Source organism: Biomphalaria glabrata, chromosome 13 (assembly GCF_947242115.1).
Source record: "Biomphalaria glabrata chromosome 13, xgBioGlab47.1, whole genome shotgun sequence".
NCBI lineage: Eukaryota > Metazoa > Mollusca > Gastropoda > Planorbidae > Biomphalaria > Biomphalaria glabrata.
In genome coordinates, this window is record NC_074723.1 from 29,933,842 (window position 1) to 29,946,338 (window position 12,497).

Sequence of the window (12,497 nt, forward strand, 5' to 3'; positions counted from 1 at the left end):
ATACATACTTTTTTTCTCTTAAAAAATAGTAAACACATTTTGTGTAGTTAGTATGACTAAAATATTTTTAAATTAAGCAATACAATTATAAAGGTTGTTTTTTTTTTGACCAAATTCGTAATTAATTATTTCGTTTGATATCGGAAAAGGAAAATAGCTTTTACATTATTGAGAGAATATAGCTGTAAATTTAATGTTCTTCCTGTTGTTTCTTTGCGTTTTTTTATAGTGTACAAGGATGAGTAGTGCTCTGTAGAGAAAATGCATTTCTGAAGCTCCATATAGTTTAACAGGATATAGAAGCTTACAGCGCTCCACATTATCTTGCTAAGGAGGGCGAAAAAAAATGTGTTTCATGTAATTTCCCCAGTAAAATTTTGAGAAACATCGTTTTTAAAAAACAAAGCTTATCTAAGGGAACGAACTTCAATATGATAGCCAGATATGTCAATACTGCAGGAAAAGAATCCCTTTTTTCTATAAAAACACAAAATTAATTAAAAACGAAATAGTTAATTGTTTTTTTATTGATTAATGAATTGTCAAATATGAATAATTATGCAAAATTTTAACTTGATTCGAGACTCTGGGAAGTAGGAGAAAAAACGTGTTCTACACGTAATAAGAGAAAGAACTCACAATATAGTCACATCTCTCACTAAACTTTATAAGAGAAAGAACTCACTATATAGTCACATCTCTCACTAAACTTTATAAGAGAAAGAACTCACTATATAGTCACATCTCCCACTAGACTTTATAAGAGAAAGAACTCACTATATAGTCACATCTCCCACTAGACTTTATAAGAGAAAGAACTAAATATATAGTCACATCTCCCACTAAACTTTATAAGAGAAAGAACTCACTATATAGTCACATCTCCCACTAGACTTTAAAAGAGAAAGAACTCACTATATAGTCACATCTCCCACTAAACTTTATAAGAGAAAGAACTCACTATATAGTCACATCTCCCACTAGACTTTATAAGAGAAAGAACTAAATATATAGTCACATCTCCCACTAAACTTTATAAGAGAAAGAACTCACTATATAGTCACATCTCCCACTAGACTTTATAAGAGAAAGAACTCACTATATAGTCACATCTCCCACTAGACTTTATAAGAGAAAGAACTCACTATATAGTCACATCTCTCACTGAACTTTATAAGAGAAAGAACTAAATATATAGTCACATCTCTCACTTAACTTTATAAGAGAAAGAACTCACTATATAGTCACATCTCTCACTTAACTTTATAAGAGAAAGAACTCACTATATAGTCACATCTCTCACTAAACTTTATAAGAGAAAGAACTAAATATATAGTCACATCTCTCACTTAACTTTATAAGAGAAAGAACTCACTATATAGTCACATCTCCCACTAGACTTTATAAGAGAAAGAACTCACTATATAGTCACATCTCCCACTAGACTTTATAAGAGAAAGAACTCACTATATAGTCACATCTCTCACTAAATTTTATAAGAGAAAGAACTCACTATATAGTCACATCTCTCACTAAATTTTATAAGAGAAAGAACTCACTATATAGTCACATCTCTCACTAAATTTTATAAGAGAAAGAACTCACTATATAGTCACATCTCTCACTAGACTTTATAAGAGAAAGAACTCACTATATAGTCACATCTCTCACTAAACTTTATAAGAGAAAGAACTCACTATATAGTCACATCTCCCACTAGACTTTATAAGAGAAAGAACTCACTATATAGTCACATCTCTCACTAAACTTTATAAGAGAAAGAACTCACTATATAGTCACATCTCCCACTAGACTTTATAAGAGAAAGAACTCACTATATAGTCACATCTCCCACTAAACTTTATAAGAGAAAGAACTCACTATATAGTCACATCTCCCACTAGACTTTATAAGAGAAAGAACTCACTATATAGTCACATCTCCCACTAGACTTTATAAGAGAAAGCACTCACTATATAGTCACATCTCTCACTAAATTTTATAAGAGAAAGAACTCACTATATAGTCACATCTCTCACTAAATTTTATAAGAGAAAGAACTCACTATATAGTCACATCTCTCACTAAATTTTATAAGAGAAAGAACTCACTATATAGTCACATCTCTCACTAAATTTTATAAGAGAAAGAACTCACTATATAGTCACATCTCTCACTAGACTTTATAAGAGAAAGAACTCACTATATAGTCACATCTCTCACTAAACTTTATAAGAGAAAGAACTCACTATATAGTCACATCTCCCACTAGACTTTATAAGAGAAAGAACTCACTATATAGTCACATCTCTCACTAAACTTTATAAGAGAAAGAACTAAATATATAGTCACATCTCCCACTAGACTTTATAAGAGAAAGAACTCACTATATAGTCACATCTCTCACTAAACTTTATAAGAGAAAGAACTAAATATATAGTCACATCTCTCACTAAAGGTCATTTCTTTCCCCTTATGGATATAGATGCCTAACAAAATAATGAATTACCACTTATTAATCAACAAATCGGTTCAATTTTTTTTTATTAATCCATGTTTTGTAAGGTACCACAAATAATTCTGTACAGTTTCAACTTGATCAGAGAATGGGTGTGGGGTGGGAGAAATAACATGTACATAAGTGTACCAGACAGACAAACAGACAGAGTGAGTTGATATAAGCTTTGTAAAATTAAGTCGCGGCTATCACCAAATCAGATTGTCAGAATCAACGGACAGAGCTTCTTAAAGGTTCCACTCACTTAGATTGTCAGAATCAACGGACAGAGCTTCTTAAAGGTTCCACTCACTTAGATTGTCCTAACAGATGAAACTTTACTGGCCTACACAAACTCTTCAATCACTTGAGAAGAAAACAATAGAGGCGTAGACTTACGATTAAAATACAGGCACACTCGTGGAATATTGTAAATAGTTGATGTTTGGTTTGCTATAGATTGACGCTGATAACAGCTCCATAGCCTGGAACGCCCCAAAACTTCATCCCAGCATATTATATTGGGTTAAAAATTGATTGCGAATAATCAATGACTGGAAACTAAAACTTGTTTTAATGATTTTCTTAAGCATTGGCTTGTTTGTATTGATCTTTAAAGCAAAAAAAAAAAAAAATTAATTAAATTTAACAATGAATTTGGATTAGTTTATTACAACGTTGCAAACAGTTACCCAAAGTACTCTTCTTTCACTCAAGCTTTTTTGTTAATTTATTCAATTATTAACACAATAAAGACAAAAAAACATAAAGTTTAATCTCGATCTTAGCAATGGAACTGTGATACTACAGAAGGATCCTAGGCATCACATTTAAAGACCGCATCACAAACAAAGAGATTAGAGATAGGGTCACTGCAGCGATTGGACCCCATGATGACCAAGGAGCTGACTGTGGTTTTGTCCCTCCTCTTGTGGCTGGTGAGACCTATGTGAGCCCTGAATGTTCGGCTGCACACTAGGCAGGTTATTCCAGCTGGAGCTGGTGTCATTGGTCTAGCATCACGAGAGCGGACGACGAAACAAGCGAAATAAAATTTAAAAAAAGATCTTATATATATATATATATGGGGAGCACCGCACAATCATTGCCATGTCACATTACTGCGCGGTTTATCTCTCCTTTTATTATAAAAGAAAAATAATTTACATATGAAATGGATTCAATAATTGGTTAATTTTAAATTGATTCCTGCATTGGCTTCGACTATGAAACATTGTCCCAAATTTCAACTTGATCCTAGGCGGGAAGTGGGAGACAACGTGTAAAATAACCCTTCCAAACTGACAGACAGGCGAAACAAAAAAAAGTTTTTATGGATGAACGGAGTGAAAGAATCAGCACCGACAAAAGAATGCATGACAGACTCCTAGGATTAGACCATTAGCAATATATGCCCAGCATCGTCTCCTCCGGTATATGAAATATAGGAACATTAATATTCTTTATAGATATGTATATATATATATAGTTAAGTTCCCCTTTCAGACTTTGTGGTCTGTAGGGCAGATGATGTAAAGGTCATCTGTTTGTGGCCTACGGTTAACGAGGGTGTCATGTGGCCAGCACAACGACAAACCGACTTTACTTTTCCCCAACTAATGTCAGGTACCCATTAGAGCTGGGTGGATCCCGAAATAAAAAAATCCCACTCTTCACCAGGATTCGAACCTTAATTAAAATAAAATCACATTCTCCGTGTTTTCATTGGTCCTATTCCTAACACCACGTGACCAATCCTCCTTTTTTATAGATATATTGTGATTACAAAATACGTTTATAGGAAAGGTGATGACTGTCAGACCAGAGGTCACATGACTGTGTCAGCCTGGAAAGTGAGGAACTAAAATCATGCAACTGACGTGACCAATAAGTCAATGTCCTTCACTATTGCGTAGTCCTAGTCCAGCTCATTGAGAATATTATCTACTTTAGGGTCATTTGGTTTATTTCATAAGAGTAAATATGGATTGCTGCATAAATGTGCAGGTCACTCATTGTAAAAGTAAATATGTTTATGGTACATATATTAATCCAAATTACAAAAACGGTTAAACCACGTACTTTTATATACACATCTAGTTTTGCATAAATATTGGTTTTGTTAGTTTAAATAATAAGGACGAACGACACCATCTTTTTTAAAGCGATATTTTTATATTTTGTAAGATAAGAAAGTGGGCATGTTAACATTCTTTTTATCGTAACTAATATGTACTGTTAAGCGCATAAATTTATACAAAAGTATCACTTCCTATCAGTTCAAACATGGTTACTATAAGTACTTTTATATACACATCTATTTTGCATAAATATTGGTTTTGTTAATTTAAATAATAAAAGACGAAAGATACCAGAAATAGTGTTTACAATAGCTGAAGAAGAGATATGTTGAAATGTTGATAAAATAATATTTTAATAGCATTACTATAAACAATGAAAAACATACCTAACAATGGAGAGAAAAGAAAATCTCTTGCTATGAAAATAGGCCTAGATGTGTACGAAGTAGTGATTGCAAGGTTTTTAATTCCGAAGCCTCAATACAATATCAGTAGTTATTTGATCCCTGTTACACAGAGAGTGAAAATCAAACGCCTTAGTTAGTGCTAGAAGTCCTCGACTCGACTATTAAACCTTAAATAGAGACCACGATAAGATAAGCATGTGAATTCTATATGGACTTCCTTTATAAGCTTGTAAATACTTCCAGCCTACTTTTAATGTACTGGGATCTGTAATAAAGAAATAAATATTGGAAAAGATAAAAGAAAAAAAAAAGGGGGTGGGGGGCGGGGAATCAACGCCACACCACGCTGCCGTGTAAAAAGGGGGAAGTGTCGCTTTCACAATGAGCGAGCAGTGTAAACAAACGGCTTCCTAGCAACGCGCGCGTGTTCTCGCGCGCAAGAGGTTGGGCCATGGAAGTAGGTCACGGCGGATTGATTTAGAATTTAGATTGTGTTTATTTCATGACCCGTGTCCCTCAGTGTAGGGCTATTTTTAGAAGATAGACTAAGTCAGTACTGTCTTGCCTCCTAGGTTACATTCTGTAATGTAAAGATACAAATAGATTAAGATAAAGACAATCATCTGGAAGCAAGTTAGTTGTGTCTAGAAAAACAAACGCGACACACTTTTAGGGAAGTCACTTAAGTTCTGTTTATGATAAGAAAAAAAGTCAGAGAAATGAATTAGGCGCTAGAAAGAGCAGACGGCATTTTGTCCCCTTGAGAATAAACCTTAGTTGAATAGGAAAGTGCCGCCTCGTTAACTCTTTCAGTTTACCTGCGACTGTCCGGACATGTTTGCGAACAGACAACTAGCACACAGAAATACTTCCAGTGTGACCTACTTTAACGTGAAAGTTGGTTTCAAGTACAAATGGGGAAATAAACGGGAAGAGGTGGAATTATAGTGTCACTCATCCAACCGTGACACTTCCGACAACATCTTTACCTCTAATAAGAGAGATGTATTGAGGGGGTCACACTACCTTGGCATTTTTTTTTTTGGTTTAGTTTTCAACACTTTAATCTATTTAAAGTATTCAGTATATGTAGTATTGGATCATAAGATCATAAAATGCTTTAAAAAAATATATATTTAAATGAAATTCAATTTTAACTTTTTTTTTCTTAATAATAATAATTTACTATTTTTATAAAGCTTGTATCAACTCTGTCTATTGGCCAATCTCATAAAAAGTGTGTACACGTTATTTCTCCCACACCCATTCTCGGATCAAGTTGAAACTTCGCAAAATTATTCATTGGCATATACAAGAAATTAATCAATAAAAAAAAGTAACCAATTAATAAATTAATTACTGGTAAATAATTATTTTGTTTGATACCAATAAATAAAACTAACCCTTCAGTATTTACAGATATTTCTAAATTTGTTGGGTTTAGTCCCCTCAAATAATTTATAAACCCTATTTCTCCCTCACACATTTGTTGTGCATATATGGTTCCTTTTTGTCTCGAAAGGCAATGGATGCGCCCAAATGAGTCACTGGTTTTGGCTTAATCTTGAGACGGGGCAGAATCTGGTGTGGCTAATCAAGCCAATTCTAGAACGGCAGACTTTGCCACAATTCGTGCATGTGTATGCCTCTGATTTAGGGCTAGCAGACAGGGCAGCTTTCTTTTTTTCCCTCTTGATTAAAGCCGCTTCAATTCTTTTGTTCTCAGCAAGTCCCAGCACGCACAGTCTGTCTCCATGCACTCCGGTCTTTGGCTATGTTTTCCCACATACTTTCGATGATGCCTGAGGCTCTCATGTCTCGCTTGCAGACATCTCTATATGTTAGTCTAGGGCGGCCCTTGGGTCTGACTCCTTCCACAAGCTCAGCATATAAGATATCTTTCGGGATTCTACCATCTGGCATGCGGGTGACATGTCCGAGCCAGCGTAATCTTCTTTGTGTCAGGAGAGCATACATGCTGTTCATATTGGCCAATCTAAAAACTTCCTGATTGGAGACATGGTCCCTCCAAGAGATGCCCATTATGCGTCTCAGGCAGCGCAAGTGGAAACTATTCAATCTGTGCTCTTGGTACATGTATGTTGACCAGCTTTCACTGCCATAAAGGAAAGTGCTCACAACACAGGCGTTGTAGACTAGGATTTTGGTCGCTGTGGTCAATTTACCATTTGCCCAGACGCGCTTGGAGAGTTTTGCCAATGCTGTGGTAGCTTTTCCTATCCTTTTTGTCAGCTCGATGTCTAAGTCTAGATTACTGACAATTGTTGAACCCAAGTAGGTAAATTCCTGCACCACTGAAAGGGTGTGGTTCCCAATATGTATTATAGGTATTTCTGCGACGTCTTGTGCCAGGATTTCGGTCTTGGAGAGACTTATAGTAAGGCTAAACTCTTGACAAGCAGCTGCTAAGGCTGTTGTGCATAACAAAACATGAATCACTAAAAGAAATCACGATTACTCATTCAGTCAATTAATTATTGGTGATTATTTTGATTGATATTGAATAAGGAAAATAACTTGTACATCATTGATAGATATAGTTTTAATAACGGTGGTCCTACCCTTAAAATAACCTTTCCTTTTGATTTTTTTAAAAGATTTTTTTATTTTGCTTGTTCTAAAACAAAAAAGACAGGTGAGGGGTCGAGGGTTCAAATATTATGACCCCATTGTGAGGAATGCGTTTTTGAAACAACCCCAATATCTGAATTTGGTATGTTGATAAGCACTAAATCTGGTGATAGAGACATTTTTTTAATGTAGATAGTTTTTTTTTATTTTTATTAATATTAATTTGTAAAATTTCCCCTCTTTCGAGGATAGCGTTTTCGTTCGTTGTTAACCATTAAAATGTCTTTTACTCTTTTCATGCAAACATTTTATCACATTTTCTTCTGTCAGCGTGAGCTAAGATACATGTAGGGCCTATGTCAAATATTATAATAGCTGAATATTTTTTCAGAGAAAATTGATTCCTAAAAAATATCGACATTTGGAGAAAAACGAAAATTAAAGTTTCAGCGAGAGAAAGCGAGATTTGTATATCTAAGGTGAAAAAAAAACAACAAAAAAAAACCACCTCTCATTTAGCTGATTGGGCATTAGAGAATAAAAATATTGTTTTATTGTTTTTAGAAGGAGGCGCGGTGGCTGAGTGGTAAAGCGCATGGCTTCCGAAACTAGGGGTCCCCGGTTCAAATACTGGTGTAGACTGGAGGTTTTCATTAGTAGGGGTCAGTTGTGGAAAAGTATAGATGGTTGGTCGTTGTGCTGGCCACATGACACCCTCGTAAACCGTGGGCCAAAGAAACAGATGACCTATAGATCGCAAGGTCTGAAAGGTGGAAAACTCTTTAGATGGTTTTTATGCTTCCCCCTTACCCTTCCCGACCCTAAAAATAATACTTTGATATAATTGTCGTTTAATAAGTGATTACGTTTAAAACAACATTATAGCACACAATTAGAACAAAAGATTGCTCTCTTATAAATACATACAAAACACAAATAATTTAATTATACTCTCTATGGCCTCCTTCAGTCGTGAAGCGACTATGGATCATCTCATGGAAATGAGATGAATGCCTGGACATTAGCTGTGCTAAGAACGATGTCGCCCACACAACAGTTCCATTCAGGTTGTATAGCTTATCTTTTGTTAGTTCCAAATTTATTTTAAAGCGGCAGCCTATTAAGTGGACTAATTCAGCTTATACCAATGGTTTTTTTTTCTTCTTAAGGCTTTGATTAAGAGATTGACCCTTTATAAAACATTTAGATCTATTAGATACTCATTATAAGACATCAGTTAGCCAGGTTCACATCGAACTTCACATTCACCTTCACTTATTCCTTGGTCTGCTGGACCGTTGGGGCACCACACAAGATCTGTCAACCTTCTTTCTCCATTCTTCTCAGTCAATTCAATTTCATTCTGATATTCTTTATGAAAATATGCCTTTTAAATGACTGGGTGGACCACTTCGGGGGCCGATTTAGAGTTTGCGTTTCCACACAAACTCTCTTTGTAACTTTGTTTTTTAATTGATTCTTCTGTTGTCTGGTAAAAGAAATAATTGTGCAAAATTTCACCTTGATCCGAGATAGGGTGTCGGAGAAATAACGTATACAAACTTTTTACCGACAGACAGACAGATATTGATATATTGATATAAGCTATGTAAAAAAAACCACCCAGTCGATAGCAGTAAAACACGCTTATCTAAGCGAACACACTATTGGCGGCAAAGAAGATATTTACTGACTCACTTATAATTTATGACTTTTATTGAGATCCATATTGGGGCCAATCGATGAAGCAGTCTGCGTTCAATTGTTTCTCTCTACAATGCATTTAAATAAAAGTAAAAAACAAATTAAAGTTCACCTTTCAGACGTTGTGGTGTGAAGGGCAGATGATGTAAAGGTCAACAGTTTCTGAGGCCTACGGTTTACGAGGGTATAATGTGGCCAGCACAACGACCAAGCGCCTATACATTTCTCCAACTAATGTTAGGTACCCATTAGAGCTAGGTGGACTCAAAGATGCCCAAAAGATCCCAAAATCGCAGACTTCACCAGGATTCGAACCCGGGACCCCCAGTTCGGAAGCCATGCGCTTTACCACTCAGCCACCGCGCCTCCGCATTTTAAAAAAGTGCAGCTATGTAGGTCACCTAAGAGCACGTCAGTGGTTTTATAAAGTGTTTCTCACTGTTGATGGGCACAAAAAAAAAATACTAAAATGTTTTATGAAGTCACTAAAACAACAATCAACTTCCTTAGCGAACTATAAGAGGTGGGGCGCTGAGTGCTGCATTGGTGAGTGTCTATGGATAGAATCATTCCCTTTCGTCGAGAGTCATATTGGGGCGCAAGCTCGATCCATAACGCCTTCAAGGACACTCACTGAGGTAACCGTAATTAAATGAAGCTTATCAAGCAATTAACATGTCAGAGTGTGGCATTGAAAATGTACACACACAGATTGTTATTTCGTTTAATCAAGTTTTTATTTATTTTTTTTTTCCAATGGTGTGATGGCTGTTAGTCAAATCAAGGGAAATTACTTAACATTTTATTTTAAGGTGTTCACATTGACAAGGTTATTCCCCTCTAGATCTATATCATAGGCAAGATTTATTGCTAGTACGAGTTTTATAAGAGTTAAAGAGTTATTTGGTCAGTGATGACAAGCAGAATAACACGCTACTTTTCCTAGACAAAGATTGCACTAAAGAGATTGCAGCTCAGCAGCAAAAAGCTGGCTAGATAAAGAAGAGAACCAGTGATAAGGTCATTTGTCATTATCTCCTCAGACGATACAACTTCCATAACCGCTTAATTTCCAAGCTTAGGTTCCCAACTTTTCTTTGTTTTTCCATTTCAGTTTTCCTTATATTATGGGATTACGGCGATGTCAGTGATTTTAGCGTTTTTTAGCGGCCCCCGAAAGGAGAAAAGACGCTATTAGTTTTGTGCGAAATGTCTGTCCGTCTGACCGTCTGTCTCGTTTAGATCTCGTAAACTACAAAAGATATTGAAAATCCGACATCACAATATTTTAGACCATTTAAAGTTCTGATGCAACGGCTACTTTTTTTTTTCTGAAAGCGAAAAATCTAATTTTTAAAATCAGTTATGCAAGCAGTTTTTTAAAGAGAAAAAGCTAATTAGTATGCATTATAAGTTAGACCTATTTTAAAACGAATAGTAATCTTATAAACTTTATTATCCTAAACTTTTATTTTAATGCGGAAACTTTTTCATTTTGTTTTTAGGATTCGAATGAGAGATTGAACCTTTTCAAAACAATTAGATCAATTATAAGACATCAGTTAGGCCAGGGGAGGCGCGGTGGCTGAGCGGTAAAGCGCTTAGCTTCCGAACCGGGGGTGCCGGGTTCAAATCCTGGTGAAGACTGGGATTTTGAACTTTGGGCACCTCTGAGTCCACTCAGCTCTAATGGGTACCTGACATTAGTTGGGGAAAAGTAAAGGCAGTTGGTCGTTGTGCTGAAAGGGGAACTAGTTAGGCCAGGTTCACATCTAACTGTACATTCACTTTCACCTATCCTTTGATCTGCGGGACCGTTGGGGCACTACACAAGATCTGTTAACCTTCTTTCTCCATTCTTATCTCTCATTTCTCTTTGATATAATTTCATTCGGATGTTCTTTCTGAAAATATTGAAGCCTGCCTGGGTGGACCACTTCGGGGGCCGATTTTGAGTTTGTGTTTCCACACAAACTGTCTTTTGTAATCTTGTTTATATATTATTTTTTGTCAATAAACAGCAGATCAGGGCGATTAAAATCCATCGTTTTTGTCAGTCAAAATATCCGAGTATAATATAATCTCACCCCCTGCGTCATCTAAACCAATACTAATATCAGTATTGTTTAGGTTCAGAGGAGTTGCTTCGGAGTCATATGACTTGTTTAGGAGGGAAACTAGTTCATTGCTGGAGGCGTGCAGTTTTGATCGAATTTCTTAAGCTTGCATCTTATATAATTATTTTTTTAAAAAAAGAGCCCTACCTGGAACGTATCCACCTTGAGTGTAGTTATAACTCGGTGGAGTTTGATAGGGCTGTCCATACTGAGGGGCGCCGTAAGGTTGGTACGGTGGAGCCTGGTGCCCTTGAGGTTGGCCTTGATGCATAGTCAGAATTGGTTACAAATATTTATTTTTCCAGGGCTTCTGTGAAAAGATTTTACATCAAAAAGTCGTTAAAAATATTTTGTCAATCAAAAGTCTTTTAGTCACTAGAAGACGGGGTTGAGAATTATTATTTTTTTAAGCATGTTAAAATGTCAGTAAGTCAAATCATCACAAAGCTTAAAGAATACCAATAATAAGATGAACTGAGGTCAATATTAATGTGTAAATTGATCTGGACTCAACCTTCTCAATCTGGAACTATGAATATTTCCAATACGCCTGTCACGAACCGAATCACCGAGAAAAAAAAATCGACCAGGCCAAAAGAACTGAGCATTGACGTCTATATTACGCTCTATGGGCATAATTTTCGTAGGACGGATTGGACCACGTAAGCTCGCGGGCAGTAGTTTTGGCATCAGTAACCTTGTAGTAGAAAACCTGGCTAGCGATATAACATGACATCGAATCTTTTAAAGCCTGTATGGTTTCCTTTAGGATAGACCTACCCATTGTTCTAGTGCATGAAAACAACTTTCAATTATTTCGTGTGGCTACCAACAGTTTGTTACTAAGTAAGCTAATCCATAATTAATGTTAATCTTCAAATAGGTGAACACATGCAGGACTGCTCTATTTTATACAATTTAGTGGACAGACTATGGGATGCATTTTTTATTTAACACAGGGCACAGCTAGAATAGAAGTAGAGCAAGCTGACTAGTGTTAGACACTTAATTACGCACCATAATGGACGGACCTTTGAACGCGACTAGTGACGTTATGACTTAGTTGGGTAAGCCTTTGGAGCAGCGGTTCTCAACCTTT

At 36.0% G+C, this 12,497-nt stretch overlaps 1 protein-coding gene across 2 annotated transcripts in view; it reads right to left on the minus strand.

The window, feature by feature from the left end:
* The window catches only part of LOC106074696 (phospholipid scramblase 2-like), a 60,703-nt gene that overhangs the window by 42,159 nt on the left and 6,047 nt on the right, over positions 1-12,497 (minus strand). Inside the window, exon 2 of one of the 2 annotated variants that reach the window (XM_056007713.1) lies at positions 11,546-11,708. In XM_056007713.1, the coding sequence (XP_055863688.1) occupies positions 11,546-11,669 (124 nt within the window). In that variant the 5' untranslated portion in view covers positions 11,670-11,708. Of the gene's footprint in view, positions 1-4,964; positions 5,253-11,545; positions 11,709-12,497 lie in introns of those variants that run through there. The other variant, XM_056007716.1, reaches the window with a different exon arrangement.